General features: G+C 46.0%; 1 protein-coding gene across 1 annotated transcript in view; it reads left to right on the forward strand.

Annotated features, from left to right (window-relative positions):
- Positions 1 to 18,633, forward strand: part of LOC120925126 (vomeronasal type-2 receptor 26-like) — an 86,856-nt gene that overhangs the window by 56,930 nt on the left and 11,293 nt on the right. The window contains exons 4-5 of the mRNA XM_040336001.1: positions 1,776 to 2,012; positions 9,513 to 9,636. Coding sequence (XP_040191935.1) covers positions 1,776 to 2,012; positions 9,513 to 9,636 — 361 coding nt within the window. The remainder of the gene's footprint in view (positions 1 to 1,775; positions 2,013 to 9,512; positions 9,637 to 18,633) is intronic.

Consider the following 18,633-nt stretch of genomic DNA (forward strand, 5'->3'; position numbering starts at 1 on the left):
AGAGTATTAGAGAACGTTTGTGATAGGCAGAACTGTGTCAACTGCCTATCACGGAAGGGACCAGGAGGAGACCGCAAGTTTTAAACATGGCACAGTGAGGTTGCAATGGGCACAGTTAGGTTGGCACAGTGAGGTTGCAATAGGCACAGTGAGGCGTGCAAATGGGCATTGTTGACCCACTTTTCCTCTTACAGTAGCTGCTGCATTCTCACCCTCGGCTTATACTCGAGTCAATACGTTTTCCAATTTTTTTTGTGGTAAAATTAGGTACCTTGGCTTATACTCGGGTCAGCTTATACTCAAGAATATACGGTATTTACCAAAAAAATAACAGAAACAAAGAATTTTTTTTTTTTAAATTGTATGTCTTTTTTTATTTGTTGCACAAAAAATACAAATCGCAGAGTTGATCAAATACCACCAAAAGAAAGCTCTATTTGTGGGAACAAAATAAAAAAAAATGTGTTTGGGTACAGTGTAGCATGACCACGCAATTGTCATTCAAATTGCGACAGCGCTGAAAGCTAAAAATTGTCCTGGGCAGGAAGGAGGTGTAAGTGCCCCCCGGTATTGATGTGGTTGAAAATAGTAATTGGGAGCAGAAATATTACTGCAACCAGCATATAAGTATATAGATGCACACCAGTATAAAATAATGCAAGCTTTATATAAGAAAAGAATAGTAATAGTACATACAGTGCTACATTCAATGTACAAACGGTATTATCAGCAAAGGGTCCAACAAGAGTCCTAGCGATTCAGCACTGCGTTGCTTTAACTGACAATTGCACGGCTCCCAAACAAAACCGACATCCTTTTTTTCCCACAAATAGAGCCTTCTTTTGGTGGTATTTGATCACCTCTGCGGTTTTTATTTTTTGCGCTATAAACAAAAATAGAGCGACAATTTTTAAAAAAAAAAACAATATTTTTCCTCAGTTTAGGCCGATACGTATTATTCTACCTATTTTTGGTAAAAAAAAATTGCAATAAGCTTTCATCGATTGGTTTGCGCAACATTTATAGCGTTTACAAAATAGGGGATAGCTTTATGGCATTTTTATTAATATTTTTTCTTTACTAGTAATGGTGGCGATCAGCATTTTTTTTTTCATGACTGTGACATTATGGCGGACACTTCGGACAATTTTTACACATTTTTGGGACCATTGTCCAATGCACCGATTACTGTGAAAATGTCAATAGCAGTGAAAGAGTTAACCACTAGGGGGCGCTGTAGGGGTTAAGTGTGATCTCATGTGTGTTTCTAACTGAAGGGGGCGGAGCTGGACGTGTGACATCAGTGATTGTCGTTCCCTATATCAGGGAACAGACGATCACTGACATTGCCACAGTGAATAACGGGGAAGGTTTGTTTACACTCACCTCTCCCCGTTCTTCCGCTCTTGTGACCGATCGCGGGACACCGGCCACGATCGGGTCCGCGGATCTCGCGGTCACGGAGCATCGGACCGTGTCGCGTGCACACGCGACCCATGGCTGGGCTCTTAAAAGGGACGTATATATATACGTCCATGTGCCCAGCCGTGCCATTCTGCCGACGTATATCGGCGTTAGGCGCTCCTTAAGTTGTTAAAGGGGACATACCTTTGCTCCCATTTGCCCAGCTGAGCCGGCGTATATCGTTGTGTGCCGGTTGGCATGTGGTTAAATAAATAATATGTTGATAAAGCACGATAGAAACAATGGAAAACAAAATATAAACAGTTTAAACTTCGACTTTAACTTGTTTGAGTTTTTTTTTTGTCTCCCAGTTGCATAAATATATGAAACAAATAAAACATCCATTCAAGATCGCAGACAGAATGACCTTCTTTGATGACAACGGTGAATTCCCTTTCCAATACACAATAGCTAATAGGATGGTTTCTTTGGCTTCCACACCACCAAAAAGCTATATTGATGTTGGTTTGTACACACCATGGGCTAAAGAGGAAGATCAAATTCATATTGACCCCAACAAAATAATATGGAACCAAGGCAATAATAAGGTGAGGAGGAGCACATGTGGCTCTCTCTGTTCATGACATTGGCCACCCATTGTACAGTTTTCACGACAGATGTGTAACGGTTATAGTCAAGCAATGACATTTTCTAGTGATACCTACCCATCAGCTTTGTGAAAAATGTATATACGTTCCTGCTCCTTAGAAAAAACAATACCATAGACACAGAGCAGCCATCATACATTTTTGGGCCCCCCTACACAGCTTAGACCTGGGCCCCCTCAAGCCTTTCCACCAACATTCCCCAGGGCTTGCCCACGGGCCATCCCACTGAATCCGCACACCGGCCACCTCACCTGTATGAACTCATTCCCCCCCTCAATCCTGTGTACAGTCATGACCGAAATAGTTGGCACCCCAGAAATGTTTCCAGAAAATCAAGTATTTCTCACAGAAAAGTATTGCAGTAACACATGTTTTGCTATACACATTTGTATTCCCTTTGTGTGTATTGGATCAAAACAAAAAAGAAGAGGAAAAAAAGAAAATTGGACATAATGTCACACAAAACTCCAAAAATGGGCTGGTTAAAATTCTTGGCACCCTTTCAAAATTGTGGCTAAATAAGATTGTTTTAAGCATGTGATTCTCCTTTAAACTCTCCCGGGGCAAGTAACAAGCGGGGGCAATATACAAATCACACCTGAAAGCAGATAAAAAGGAGAGAAGTTCACTTAGGCCCCGTACACACGACCGAACATGTCTGCTGAAACTGGTCCGCGGACCAGTTTCAACAGACATGTTTGTCCGTGTGTAGGCCCGAGCGGACCATTTTCGGGTGGATCGGACAGGTTTCCAGCGGACAACTGTTTCCTGGACTTGCTTTAAAACAGTCCTCTGGAAACCTGTCCGCCCGGACATGTACGGTCGTCTGTACAGACCTACCGTACATGTCCGGCCGCCCGCCATCCCTCGCATGCGTCGAATGACTTTGACGCATGCGTGGAAGCATTTAAAAGGCAGGCCCGCCCACGTCGCCGCGTCATCGCCCCGCGTATTGTTTACGCGCGGACTTCTGTTCGATGGTGTGTACAGCCATCGAACAGAAGTCCCCGGGCAGACATGTCCGATGAAAACGGTCTGCGGACCGGTTTCATCGGACATGTCTGCTCGTGAGTACAAGGCCTTAGTCTTTGCATTGGGTGTCTGTGTGCCACACTGGACAACATAAAGAGGAGAAGAGAACTGTCTGAGGACTTGAGATCCCAAATTGTGGAAAAATATCAACAATCTCAAGGTTACAAGTCCATCTCCAGAGATCTAGATTTTCCTTTGTCCACAGTGCCCAACATTATCAAGAAGTTTGCAACCCATGGCACTGTAGCTAATCTCTCTGGGCATGGACGGAAGAGAAACATTGATGAAAGGTTGCAACGCAGGATAGTCCAGATGGTGGATATGCCGCCCCAAACAAGTTCCAAAGAAATTCAAGCTGTCCTGCAGGCTCAGGGAGCATCAGTGTCAGTGTGAACTATCCGTCGACATTTAAATGAAATGAAACGATATGGCAGGAGACCCAGGAGGACCCACTGCTGAGACATAAAAAAGCAAGACTACAGTTTGCCAAAATGTACTTGAGTAAGCCAAAATCCTTCTGGGAAAACGTCTTGTGGACAGATGAGACCAAGATAGAGCTTTTTGGTAAAGCACATCATTCTACTGTTTACCGAAAATGGAATGAGGCCTACAGAGAAAAGAACACAGTACCTACTGTGAAATATGGTGGAGGTTCAATGATGTTTTTTTTGCTGCCTCTGGCACTGGGTGCCTTGAATGTGTGCAAGGCATCATGAAATCTGAGGATTACCAAAGGATTTTGGGTCGCACTGTAGAGCCTAGTGTCAGAAAGCTGGGTTTGCGTCTGAGATCTTGGGTCTTCCAGCAGGGCAATGACCCCAAACATGCATCAAAAAGCACCCAGAAATGGATGGCAACAAAGCGCTGGAGAGTTCTAAAGTGGCCAGCAATGAGTCTAGATCTAAATCCCATTGAACACCTGTGGAGAGATCTTAAAATTGCTGTTGGGAAAAGGCGATCTTCCAATGAGAGAGACCTGGAGCAGTTTACAAAGGAAGGGTGGTCCAAAATTCCCAGTGAGAGATGTAAGAAGCTTATTAAAGGTTATAGGAAGCGACTGATTTCAGTTTTTTTCCAAAGGATGTGCAACCAAATATTAAGTTAAGGGTGCCAAGAATTTTGACCAGCCCATTTTTGGAGTTTGGTGTGTGACATTATGCCCAATTTCCTTTTTTCCCCTCCTTTTGTTGTTTTGTTCCAATACACACAAAGGGAATACACATGTGTATAGCAAAACATGTGTTACTGCAATACTTTTCTGTGAGAAATACTTTATTTTCTGGAAACATTTCTGGGGTGCCTACAATTTCGGCCATGACTGTATAATTTTTGCACAGGAGATGGATGACAAAGTATAATTGTTTGTATGCACAAATTGTAATATAAGCAGGCCTCCCGGAGGGGGGTGTCAGTGCCGCGCCACAGGGCGCCCGGGTGAGGGTGCTGTCCAGGGCCGGACTGGCCTACCGGGATCCCGGGAAAATTCCCGGTAGGCCGCCTGCATTCAGTGCCCTGAGGCTGCTTTTGTCTCGCTTACAGCTAACACAGCGGCGGGCTGCGGCCGCCATCGCCACAGCCGCGGCCATCGCACTTTATAAATTACGCAGGGAGGGATAGATTGCCGTGTCGCCGTGTCATCACTGTCATGCATGTCAGGAAAAGAAGCGACGGGCCGGCGGGTTGCGGCCGCCACACTTTCCTTTTCATCGGATCCTACGCCTGCGGAGGAATCAGCGTGATCATGTCACCCTTGCGGGGAGGAGCCGGGCAGGAGAACGACAGAACGCTGTGGCTCTTCTGTTCTATCTCCCCTTCCAACTTCCATCTGCTTGTGCGGCGCCAGCCCCGCCCACTATGTCTGTCTGCAGGGAGGTCACAAGTGAGGGCACAGGAGGAGTGAATGGCGTCGGCCGCCCTCGGAGTTGGAGCACAGGAACTCAGGTCAGGTGAACACATAAATTGCAATCGAAGTATAATGAACCATTGCACGGAGCAGCCCCACCCCCCCCCCCTCCGGGCCCCCCTCTCCTCTCTCTGTCAGTGTCACCTACTTTTGCTGCCCCTGAATATTGTCATTTTATAACAATCTCTCCCTCTCTCTCACCAGGCATTGCATGGTGCCCCCCTCCTCCTCTCTACATGTGCCCCCCCCCTCTGTCGCTTTTGCTACCCCTGCAAATTGTAATCTGTACAATAATCTCGGGAGGAGGGGGGGTGGGTAGGTACACCATGCAATGGTGAGAGAGAGATTATTATACAGATTACAATTTGCAGGGGTAGCAAAGGTGACAGAGAGGGGGGGGGGGTGCACCATGCATTGTTCACCACCCCCCCCCCCCTCTGTCACCTTTGCTACCCCCCTCTCTCGCCGTTGCACACTCTCTCTCACCGTTGCACTCTCTCTCTCTCTCACCGTTGCACTCTCTCTCTCTCACCGTTGCACTCTCTCTCTCTCTCTCTCACCGTTGCACTCTCTCTCTCTCTCTCTCTCACCGTTGCACTCTCTCTCTCTCTCTCACCGTTGCACTCTCACTCTCTCTCTCTCACCGTTGCACTCTCTCTCTCTCACCGTTGCACTCTCTCTCTCACCGTTGCACTCTCTCTCTCACTGTTGCTCTCTCTCTCACCGTTGCACTCTCTCTCTCACTGTTGCTCTCTCTCTCACCATTGCACTCTCTCACCGTTGCACTCTCTCTCTCTCACCGTTGCACTCTCTCACTCTCTCTCACCGTTGCACTCTCTCACTCTCTCTCACCGTTGCACTCTCTCACTCTCTCTCACCGTTGCACTCTCTCACCGTTGCACTCTCACTCTCTCTCTCTCTCACTGTTGCACTCTCTCACTCTCTCTCTCTCTCTCACCGTTGCACTCTCTCACTGTTGCACTCTCTCACTCTCTCTTACCGTTGCACTCTCACTCTCTCTCACCGTTGCACTCTCTCACCGTTGCACTCTCTCACCGTTGCACGCTCCCACTCACCGTTGCACGCTCCCACTCACCGTTGCACCCTCCCACTCACCGTTGCAACCTCCCCCTTACCGTTGCACCCTCTCTCTCACCGTTTCACTCTCTCTCTCACTGTTGCTCTCTCTCTCACCATTGCACTCTCTCTCTCACCGTTGCACTCTCTCACCGTTGCACTCTCTCACCGTTGCACTCTCTCACTCTCTCTCTCTCACCGTTGCACTCTCTCACTCTCTCACCGTTGCACTCTCTCACTCTCTCTCACCGGTGCACTCTCTCACTCTCTCTCACCGTTGCTCTCTCTCTCACCGTTGCACTCTCACTCTCTCTCTCTCTCACTGTTGCACTCTCTCACTCTCTCTTACCGTTGCACTCTCTCACTCTCTCTCTCTCACCGTTGCACTCTCTCACTGTTGCACTCTCTCACTCTCTCTTACCGTTGCACTCTCTCACTCTCTCTCTCTCACCGTTGCACTCTCTCACCGTTGCACTCTCACTCTCTCTCTCACCGTTGCACGCTCCCACTCACCGTTGAACGCTCCCACTCACCGTTGCACGCTCCCACTCACCGTTGCACCCTCCCACTCACCGTTGCAACCTCCCCCTTACCGTTGCACTCTCTCTCTCTCTCTCTCACACCGTTGCACCCTCTCTCTCTCTCTCACACCGTTGCACCCTCTCTCTCTCTCACACCGTTGCGCACCCTCTCTCTCACCGGTGCGCACCCTCTCTCTCACCGGTGCGCACCCTCTCTCTCACCGGTGCGCACCCTCTCTCTCACCGCTGCGCACCCTCTCTCTCACCGGTGCGCACCCTCTCTCTCACCGGTGCGCACCCTCTCTCTCACCGCTGCGCACCCTCTCTCATCGCTGCGCACCCTCTCTCTCACTGTTGAGCACCCTCTCTCTCACCGTTGAGCACCCTCTCTCTCCCCGTTACGCACCCTCTCTCTCACTGTTGCACCCCCCTTTCTCTCTCACCATGGCACCCCTCTTTCTCTCTCTCACCATGGCACCCCGGCCCCTCTTGCTCTCTCATGGATTTATTTTTAAATAAAAATGTGCATTTATAATTTGTTTTGGCCTGCAGAGCATTGCACCTCCCTTTCTCTCTCACCATTGCAGCCCCTCTTTGGCTCTCTCTCGTGGATTTCTTTTTTTTTTTTTAAATCAAACTTTTTTTTTCAGGTAAAAATTTGTGTTTATAATTGTTTTGGCCTACAGAGCAATGCACCCTCTCTCTCACCATTGCAGTCCCCTTTCTGTCTCTCTCTCTCTCGTGGATTTTTTATTCATTTTTTATTTTTAAGGTAAAAATAAATGTGCATTTATAGTTGTTTTGGCCTGCAGAGCATTGCACCCCCCTCTCTCTCTCTGACGTTATGCTGTGGGGCTGGTATAATAATGTTATGGGGCTGGTATGAAATTATTTCCAGGGCTGATTTTCATTCCCAGTCCGGCCCTGGTGCTGTCTGTGCCACGATGCCAGCCACCCATACGGGGATGATTTTTTGCTGTTGACTGTTTCCCAGTATGTTCAGCATTACGGCTCACTGTATTCAGTGCTCTTAAGCAATTCATTATTTTTGAATCCTTTGCAGTTTCTTACTCAATGATCACACCAGTCACAGCACTTCCTGTAGCAGGCTGACAACACTAAACAACTGCCCCAGTATTAGCAGCAACATTGTCAGCCTGCCATGAGTCCTCCTCCAGTGTGGGCCAGTGGCTTATGCCCTGTACACACGACCAGTTTTCCTGGCATGCCAAAACCCAACGATTTTCCCAACGTGATTCCTCTCAAGCCTGCCATGCATACACACATTCAAAAACGCTTGACCATAGCCCGGTGGCATCCAACACGTACGACGGCACTATAAAGGGGACGTTCCATTCAAACAGTGCCACCCCTTGGCCGGCTTTTACTGATCCTCGTGTCAGTAAAAGTTTGGTGAGAGACGATTCGTGCTTTTCAGTCTGTTACAGCATGACAAATGTGCTATATCCATTACAAACGTTAGTTTTGCCATACCGAGCGCTCTCGTCTCATACTTGAGTCTGAGCATTCACGTTTTTTTTTTGCCTCGGAAAAGCCTACACACAAGCGTTTTTCACAACGAAAAAAAGACTGACTGGAAACACGACAGGAAAAATTAGAGCAGGTTCGAATTTTTTTTTTGTGGGCAGTTTTCTCATTGGGAACACTGCTATGGAGCATACACACGACCGGTTTCCCTGACCAATCTAAAAAATGGCAGTTTTCTCATCGGGGAAAACCGGTCGTGTGTACGAGGCGTACGTGTTGTCAGCTTGAAATATAGAAGTGTTGTCCCTGGCAGGATCCCCAGACTGTACACAGTAAGGCATGTTGGCAACTCTACCGATAAATCGATTTTAGGTTTGCACGCACTTTAACCACTTAAGACCCGGACCATTATGCAGGTTAAGGACCTTGCCCCTTTTTGCGATTCGGCACTGCGTCGCTTTAACTGACAATTGCGCGGTCGTGCGACGTGGCTCCCAAACAAAATTGGCGTCCTTTTTTTCCCACAAATAGAGCTTTCTTTTGGTGGTATTTGATCACCTCTGCGGTTTTTATTTTTTTTAGCTATAAACAAAAATAGAGCATACATTTTGAAAAAAATTCAATATGTTTTACTTTTTGCTATAATAAATATCCCCAAAAATATATACAAAAAAATGTTTTCCTCGATTTAGGCCGATACATATTCTTCTACCTATTTTTGGTAAAAATCGATTGGTTTGCGCAAAATTTATAGCGATAGTTTTATGGCATTTTTATTAATATCTATATTTTTGTACTACTAATGGCGGCGATTAGTGTTTTTTTTCGTGACTGCAACATTATGGCGGACACATCGGACAATTTTGACACATTTTTGGGACCATTGTCATTTTCACAGCGAAAAGTGCTATAAAAATGCACTGATTATTGTGAAAATGGCAATTGCAGTTTAGGAGTTAACCACTAGGGGGCACTGTAGGGGTTAAGTGTGACCTCATATGTGTTTCTAACTGTAGGGGGCAGGGCTGGACGTGTGACGTCAGTGATCATCTTTGCATATATCAGGGAACAGACGATCACACAGAAGAACGGGGAAGGTGTGTTTACACACACCTCTCCCCATTCTTCAGCTCCAGTAACCAATCGCGGGACACCGGCGGCGATCGGGTCCCACGGTCACGGAGCTTCGGACCGGGTCGCGACTCGATGGCTGGGCACTTAAAGAGGACGTACAGGTATGTGATTGTGCCCAGCCGTGCTATTCTGCCAACGTATATCGGCGTGAAGGGGTCCTTAAGTGGTTAAAGTGAAATGGAAGCAATGGATAAGGAGATGGAGTTTTGCAACACACTCTTATCTAATCTTCAATGTTGTTTCACACAAGTAGACTTCATTTTAATTTTTTTCACTTCCCTTTAGAAGCTGGAATCTCGGTGTGCAGACACTTGTTTGCCGGGATCCAGAAAAAAGCAAGGATCGTCTATCCACTCTTGCTGCTATGGCTGTGTCCCATGTTCAGAAGGACAGATATCTAATACGACAGGTATGCCTTTTTTATATAAAGTTTTATTTATTAATGTTTTATAACTTTACACTGAAAATATGACAGCAAAATATGTCATACTCTAGTGGTGCAGGAAATAACCATAATATGGGAGGGTGTAATACTACTTGTATCCACAAGTTTTTGGACTATTGAGGGAAACTTTCATTTATGTAGAGATAGAATTCAAACTAACTACAGACCATCCACTGGGTTCTTATCAGGTTAAGATCCTAGCACTGAGGCCCTGTGCACACGGGCAAGAATCTTATCATGGATAAAAACGTTGTTTTTCCTGATGAGATTCTTGGCAAGAATCTCTTGCTGCCCGAGTGTACAGACTCTGGTTTCAAAAGAACCTCGGTTCTCTTGAAAGGAAAAAACGCGGTGACGTCATCGCGTATGACGAGCATGCGCTCGTCACATTCAATGCCGTCGCCGCCATCTTGCTTCATCCTACCTATGCCGTGGAAGCTACCGTGCATGCGTCAAAGTCATTTCGAGCATGCGCGGGTAGCCATGGTGACAGGTAAGTATACACACTCTCAGGTTTCCTGTCGGGAAACAGGCCGACAAGAATCTCGACGAGAAAAAAGAGAGAGCAGGTTCTCTCGAGCAGGTCGAGATTCTGGCCAGATTTCCTGAAGAAAAACCTGAAAGCCTCGTACACACAAACGGTAATCTCGGCAAGAAGCAGTTTTCTTGCTGGTTTTTGCCGAGAAAACCGGTTGCATATACGAGGCTTGAGATTTAGAACTTTCCATAAAGTCCATACCAGTGGCACGGAAGTGCGCCTTAGCGTGGAGCGCAGCTTCAACCAGAGGTGATTCGGGCCAATGAGATAACGTGTTTCACAGTGCCCACTGTTTCAAACAACGGAAGCTGTGAATGCGTTATCTCATTGGCCCGAATCACCCTACGTCACTTCCGGTTGACGCTGCGCTCCACGCTGAGGTGCACTTCCGGTTCCGGTCCTGGCACTTCGGAGGTTGCTGCAACTACACGGCGTGACTGCCCGCCAGCTTCAGGATTCCCCTGCAGACACCCTAATTGCTGCCTGATTCTCTGGGACAAAGCCATCCATCCTATGGACCACACAGTGACCCCGGACCCTTTTATGTTTACATGCCCACTCGTGCCTTTGCCCTGTGAGTAGCCATTTGACTGTCTATGTTGTCTTAATAAATTACACGTATTATACTGAACTTAGTCCGGTGCGCCTTGCTTCTCACCATTGTATCTTTCAGAGTTTGCTTCTGCTTTCATGGTAGCTGCCGCTAGTGCGCACCCTTACAGACTGTGTCACCTGTCCTTTTTATATTATTGGACTTTTTAGAGACTATGCCCGATTGAATTTTGCACCATCCTACCTTTTCTCTGTTAACATTAATTATGAGTATGGTAAAGTGGAAGTAATTCCATCCATTTACTAGTTTAAAAAATTCATTTCCGGCACGTGTAGGAAATGTAACACTCACATTGGTTGTGCTCTCAACCAAACTGTCAAAACATCCAATGGCTGGTGTCATAACTGATTACATGTGCAGCAAAATGGCAGTTGTAGTTTTAAGAGAGATGACAGCTTCCTTGGCTGAAAATGATAGGGGGGGGGGGTTACTTACACTTTAACTGGGTATAATTGTTTTAACTTATTATATAGACGTTGTAAGTTTCAACATTTTTTTTTGTCCTTTGTTTAACTCAACCTTTGTAGCTTAATCTTTGATATTTATTTATTGTAATATATACATTTATTACTTTATTGTAATGATTTAACTTTAATTAAAAAAAAAAATGTCAAAACAGAGAGCACAAAATAACTTCAAAGTCACAACCCCACACTCACTAAACCCCCTTTTATCCAGGTGTCCACAACTATTACCAAAATATAGGCTTCGGGTATGTGTTTGGTATAAACTGGCTAGTGTGAGGACAGTAAAAGAGCATTTGAAAAGACAGCAAATAGAAAGAGACCGAACAAAAGCAACAAATATTGTTCACTGACTGGGTAACATGTAAGCAGTTTAGTAAGGCCGAAATAACAGTGGAAGAGACAAGGCAGGTTTTATCTTGAAATATAAATTAGAGTGTATTACTTTGAGGGGCAATGGAGTTAATTTACTAAAGGCAAACAGGCTTTGCATTTTGCAAAGTGCAGTCACAAGTGCAGTTGTTCCAAAGCTTAGTAAATGAAGTGAAGCTTCACTTTGTAAATAATATCCAATCAAATGCAAGCAAAATAAAAAACATCACTTTGCTAGCACATGATTGGATGATGGAAGTCAGCAGAGCTTCTGATCATTTACTAGGCTCTGGGGCTACTACTCTTGAAGAGTGCAACTGCACTTTGTAAAGTGCACTATTTATTTCCCGTTAGTAAGTCAACCCCAATAGCCACAAATATTGTTCAGCGGCTGGAGGGGCAGGAGTTATTGTTCAGGGGAGGTTGGCAAGATGGAGATGTAACAGGGAGAGAGGGAGAGATGAGGAAGTTTTAATCTCACAATAAATATTATTGTATGTTATTTGAGGGACAATAAGTGTAAGTGTTGTACAATGGCTAGACAGTAGGGATGGGCTATCTGTTCGAGTCGAACATTGCCTGTTTGCCCGTTCGCCGAACAGTGAACAATTTGGGGTGTCCGCGGCAAATTCAAAAAGCCACGGAACATCCGGAACAGCCTCGGAACATCCGAGAGAGCACCCCCCTCTTGAACCGCATCAGGCCTCATTTCCATAACAATCGATGATTCATCAGCTGTCAATGGGTTTTCCCGCTGACAGATGAATGATAAAAAAAGTGGCTGTAAATAATATAGAAAAAAAAAAAAAAACGCTGAATGTAAAAAAAAAATGTGTGGGGTCCCCCCAAAATCCACACCAGACCCTTACCTGGGGATGCAGCCTGTCTCTGCTCCACCCCACTTGTCCCCCCCATCCCAAAGCACCTTGTCCCCATGTGGGACTGAACACTGAAACCCTGCACAGTTACTCCTGTTGGGCACAGGAACAGTCCCAGCTGTTAAAAGAGAAGTATGTTTTTGATTTTTGGTTTTATAATCATACTTACCTATGTGGATGGAGTATCAGACCGATGCTGCAGCTGTCCCCCGGCATCTCTGCACTGAGAACCAAGCCACGAACACCGCCGATGGCTCGGTTCTCACTCCTCCCCGAGCAGAGAGATGCTGCCTTTCAGTCAGCATTTCTCTTGCTCTGACTGTTCCACGCTCATTGGAGGGATGAGCTGTGGAAGGGCAGGGAACGGCCGTCTCAGTGTCTCAGAGGCTCGCTGAGACGCTGAGACTGCCATCAATCAAGGCAGCTGGCAGATCAGGACTTTGGAAGTTGGGATGACGTGGTGCCTCAACTGATGGCCGTGACTTCAGCAGAGAGCAGACGTGAGACCACTCTCTGTTGAAAACGGGTCACAGGAGTGCAAAACAAATTGCACTCATGTGACCCAGAGGAGAAACCCAGCCTAAAAATCTCAGGCTGAACTTCTCCTTTAAAAATTATTGAACATAATTGAAATTACATGCACCTGTTAAACAGGTGCAGAAAGAACAATTTGGCCGTAGGTGTTGGTGGTGTCCTAAACCAAAAATACTGTTGGAAGCTAGCATAATGAAGATTCAGGAATAGGATAGGCAGTCTTCAGGGGATCCCAGATCCCTAGAAAATTCAATCAGTTACATCAGCATGAGGGGCTTGATAGCTGCTGATCTAGGACTGATTAATTTTGATAAATGTAAATGTAGCACTACCCCCGGAGGAGCTGCTGGATTGTTTTGGGTCTACGCTCAGTGATTAACCCCTAAAGTGGCTCAAAACCCTCCCGTGACAAACCTGGCAATAGTTGATAGTTGTGGACCTCAGTAGCTTGTGAGGAACACAATATCCCATTGCACAGCAACAGATTATGCAATAAAAGGGATTACCTTAAGTGGAGGGATCTTGCAGTATAAAAGATAGGCTGCACTCAGACTTCAAGATAGCCACATGAATGTTTTACTTAAAGAAGAACAAAAGAACATGAGTAAAACAGTGATACTCTATTTGCAGATCCCTGCAGTATCAGTGACAATATTAAAGTTTTGGCAGAAGCTAGGCTGCAACATCAGATAGACCTGTGTGAGCTCACAGCAAAGGGGTCTCCTTCAACAAAATGTGTATATTGAAACACCCTCTTGCCAAACCTCACCCAGCTCTTGCCTCTCTACAATACAATATAAAACAGTAGAACGGATTAAGTATAACGTATTAAAGTAGTAGAACTGATTACTTGGCCAGCGAGCAATGCAACCAATATAATGAATATACAACTCTAAACAGATAGACCTTGGGCGTTATAGCTATAACTAATTAGGATGGCCTGGGGTCCCAGACCAAACTACAATACAGTCTCCTGCTAACAGTTTGTGCACTTGTTCGTTGGCATGTGGTGGTGCGCTAAGAACAACTTGTAATCCAGTAATTTTATAGTAAACTGATAAAGTTTCCTAGATAGTCAACCCAATAAAATGGATGTCGTCGATCTGCCCTTCCACAAACAAACAGTACTTTCAGGCAAGTGCTCGTCTCACCCAACTGGCTTAGGCCTTGTCCCTCTATGGCACACCGTCCAGTCGATCAGCAGACTCCGGTCCTCAGACAGGTCGCAGGGTTACTGGGATCTCGTCCGATGGCTCCAGTAGAAGCTCCGTCTCTCTGTCTCAAAGCTGCTCCGCCCGGGCGTATGTAGACCTCAACTGCGGCCTACTACCCATGGAGAGACTCCTGCTGTAGGGTGACCAGACATCCCCGGTTTCAGGGGACAGTCCCCGGATTGAGGACACTGTCCCCAGACCAAGTCTGTCCACGGTTTTGTCCCCGGATTGGATTTGAACAGGGGCTGGAGCGATTTCAAAGACAGTCAGTGCAAAATAAAATAAAAATTCAATTCTGAATTACACCCCCCCCCCGCTCCTACTATCTTAGGGGGTCTATTTTTTCCATTATCTGTGTCCCTTTCTGATGATCATGTGCTGGTCGGAGAGGAGGGACTATTTCTTCAGTTTCGGGTGCATGCCCATTCAGCTCCGCTCGCATGTTCTTCTGCCTTGGCTCAAGTCCCAGCCAGCCGCCTGCCTGCTTATCTTGTTGCCTTCCCTGGCGGAGTGATCTTCCCCAACTCCCCACCCAGTAGTAGCCGGGGGCCCGGAGAGTAAGACTTGACAGGCTGTGAGGCGGGCGGCGACGGGCAGAGAGTCGCTAATTGCCGCCATTACTAGTATAAAAAAAAATATGTCTCCGGATTTAATTAAAAAAATCTGGTCACCTTATCCTGCAGTGTCCTCCTGGGTTGAAGAGGCGGTCCCGTGAGAGAGCGCCAAACACGTCCTCTCCCTTAAATTACCTCCCCCTGCAGGCGGTGCGGAAGGCAAAGAATCTTGGGGTTGCACACCTGCTCTCTGGGTAATGAAGTTCATTACAGGCCAGTGCAAATGGAGTCTCTTCTCCTACTGAACTCAATTCCCCAACATTCACTGCGGTACCAGAACAGAATGTAATCAACAGGTGGCTGTAACCCAACTCAGCCACTGGAGGGAGCTGAGATCCTTCATGATCAGCAATCGTAGTCGTTGTATTACATTGAAAGGGTAATGCCACGTACACACTTCACATCGTTTTTCGGCTTCTGAAAAATGACAAAAAATTTATTCGAACATGCTGCATTTTTTAACGTTGTTTTAAAAAATGTAATTTTTCGGGGAGTAAAAAATGATCGTGTGTGGACTAAAACAACGTTTTAAACCTGCGCATGCTCAGAAGCAAGTTATGAGATGGGAGCGCTCGTTCAGGTAAAACTACCGTTCATAATGGAGTAAGCACATTCATCACGCTGAAACAGACAGAAAAGCGCAAATCGTCTTTTACTAACACGGAATCAATTAAAGCAGTCCAAAGGCGAATAGAACTTCCCTTTTAGAGTGCCGTCATACGTGTTGTACGTCACCGCGCTTTTTTCATCATTTTTTAAAAACTATGGTGTGTGGGCAACGTCGTTTTTATTGATGAAGTTTGAAAAATGTCATTTTTTTGGACATGCTGAAAAACAAAGTTTTTTTCCAATGCCGAAAAATGATCGTGTGTACGCGGCATTATACCCGCTACATAAACCTATCAACAGAGTCTGTAGACAGGCACAATGTCAGTGTCATTTATACATTGATCAGGCCCCCTGCCCAAGAGCACCCAACCCCCCCATGTTGAGGGCATGCGGCCTGGTATGGTTCAGAAACGGGGGGCACTCTCTCATCCCCACTCCTTTCCTGACCGGCCAGCGTGCTTGGATACAGGTCTGGTATGGATTGTGGGAGAACCCCCATGCCGTTTTTTCAGCATAGGGGGTTCTCCTTACAATCCATACCAGACCTAAGGGCCTGGTATGCCCCTGGGGGGGAACCCATGCCGTTTTTTTATTTCAAATTTGGCGTGGAGTTCCCCCTCATGATTCATACCAAACGCAGCGGCTATAATTGGCGGGAATCCAAGTCAGATTCCCGTCGCTTCTATGATGGCTTTTTCCCATTGCGGCGAGCCGGCTCAGTGCTGGCTCCTGCGACAGGGCTTGTAGGTGGTCAATCTTGCCGAGAAAGGGAGAGAGATTGACACAATATCGCGGTCACCTACTGTATATATTTGTACATGTTGATCATATCCCCCCTTATTCTCCTCTTCTCAAGAGTGAATGCATTCAGTTCCTCTAATCTTTCCTCATAGCTGAGCTCCTCAATGCCTCTTATCAGTTTGGTTGCCCTTCTTTCCACTTTCTCCAGTTCTCCGATATCCTTTTTGAAAACTGGTGACCAAAACTGAACTGCATATTCCAGATGAGGTCTTACTAATTATTTGTACAAGGGGGCAAAATGATATCTCTCTGTCTGGAGTCCATACCTCTCTTAATACAAGAAAGGACTTTGCTCGCTTTGGAAATCGCAGCTTGGCATTGCATGCCATTATTGAGCTTATGATCAACTAAAACCCCCAGATCCTTCTCCACTACAGATCCCCCCAGTTGTACTCCCCCTAGCATGTATGATGCATGCATATTCTTAACCCCCATGTGCATAACTTTACATTTATCAACATTAAACCTCATTTTTTAACTTTGACCGTGAGCCACATAGGTTTTATCTTTAGCCTTTTAAACTTATTGCCCATGGGAATATACTTTGCAGTGAGGTTCCAAACAGTCTTTTTGAAGAATTCCCATTTCTGTTCTGTGTTCATTAATGCCAATATTCCCTCCCAGTCCAGGAGAGAATCCTTGGAAATTTGCTCTCTTGAAATGTTGTGTTTTTATCTTTCCTGTATGTATTTCTTGCTTATAGTTAACATCAAATAAAATCATGTTATGATCACTGCTACCCAGGTGTTCCTTTATCTGAACATTAGTAATAAGCTCTGCATGGTTTGAGATTATCAGGTCCAACAGAGCATCATTCCTAGTTGGGGCTTCAATAAACTGCACCATAAAATTGTCCTGCAATAGGTTTTTAAATTTTTGTCCTTTAACTGTCCCAGCAGTTCCATTATTCCAGTAAATTTCTGGGTAGTTAAAATCCCCCATTATTATCACCGTCCCAGCCCTTGCAGCCCTTTCCATCTGTGCAAGGAGCTGAGTCTCCACCTCCTCATTAACATTGGGTGGTCTATAACAAACTCCAATGATTAACTTTGAACTACGCACATCTGTATGCAGTTCCACCCATAATGCTTCAGCCTCATCACACTCTCCATCAACCAGGTCCTCTTTCACGCTTGCTTTGAGATCACTTCTCTCATAGAGACAGACCCCTCCACCTTTCCTTTTTACCCTGTTATTCCGAAAGAGAGCATAGCCAGGAATATTAATTGCCCAGTCATGTAAGGATTGAAGCCAAGTTTCAGCAATACCGATTACATCATAGCTCTCCTCATGCACCAGAGCTTCCAACTCACCTGTTTTGTTTGGCAGACTTCTGGCATTGGTGATCAAAAACCTAATTGTATTGTTACATTTTTCTCTGGTGTTTTTCATATAATTTTTAGTAGTACAAATGGCACTATAATTTCCAATGGCTGTTTGCAACATGGGAACTTTCTTGTCACCTGCCATAACCCTCCCCCCATCTACCCCTAACTGACCTGTGTGCCTGATGTAATTCTAGTTCACCATGCCCCCTCAAGTCTAGTTTAAATACTCCTCCAGCATTCCCATAAACCTCTCCCCCAGCACAGCAGACCTCCTTCCATTCAAGTGCAAACCGTCTTTAGCATATAGGTTGCACCCCAATGAAAAGTCAGCCCAGTGCTCTAGAAACCCAAATCCCTCCTTCCTACACCGTGGGGCAGATTCATGTAGCACTTACGACGGTGTATCTTGAGATGCGCGGCGTAAGTGCAAATTTGCGCCGTCGTATCTCTGTGCCGTACCCAGAGAACCATATTACGCCTCAAAATAGACTTATTCGTCTCGGTGTAACATTTCAACGCCGGTGCGGCGTTGGTGCATATTTACGCTGGTTGGATCTAGCGCGGCCATGGTTTTTGTGTTTTAAATATGCAAATGAGGGAAATGGGCCGATTCACCAAATTACGAATGACCGGCGCAGGCTACTCCGGATGCGCGTAACTGGAAATTCCGGCGCTAAGTTACCCGTCATAAAACAGGGGTAACTTTGCAACAGACTTGCACAGGTCAGCTGGAGAGCAGCTAAAGCAGCACCGCTACAGACGACCTGAGCAACCACACTTGCTGGACAACACATCTGTGTTCCAACATGCCAGGGGCAGCCGTGGTCATAGCACTACTGCGTCGACGGGCACGTAGGAGGGTACAGGAGAGGATATTCCGCACACGCATTGACGTCTTTGCCATGGGGGAAGCAGAGGTGTATCGCATCTACAGATTCAGCCGTGAAGCCATCATGGAAATAACCAGAACCCTGCAGGATGACATCACCAGCAAGA

The sequence above is a fragment of the Rana temporaria genome, chromosome 1 (genome assembly GCF_905171775.1).
Source record: "Rana temporaria chromosome 1, aRanTem1.1, whole genome shotgun sequence".
Lineage (NCBI taxonomy): Eukaryota > Metazoa > Chordata > Amphibia > Anura > Ranidae > Rana > Rana temporaria.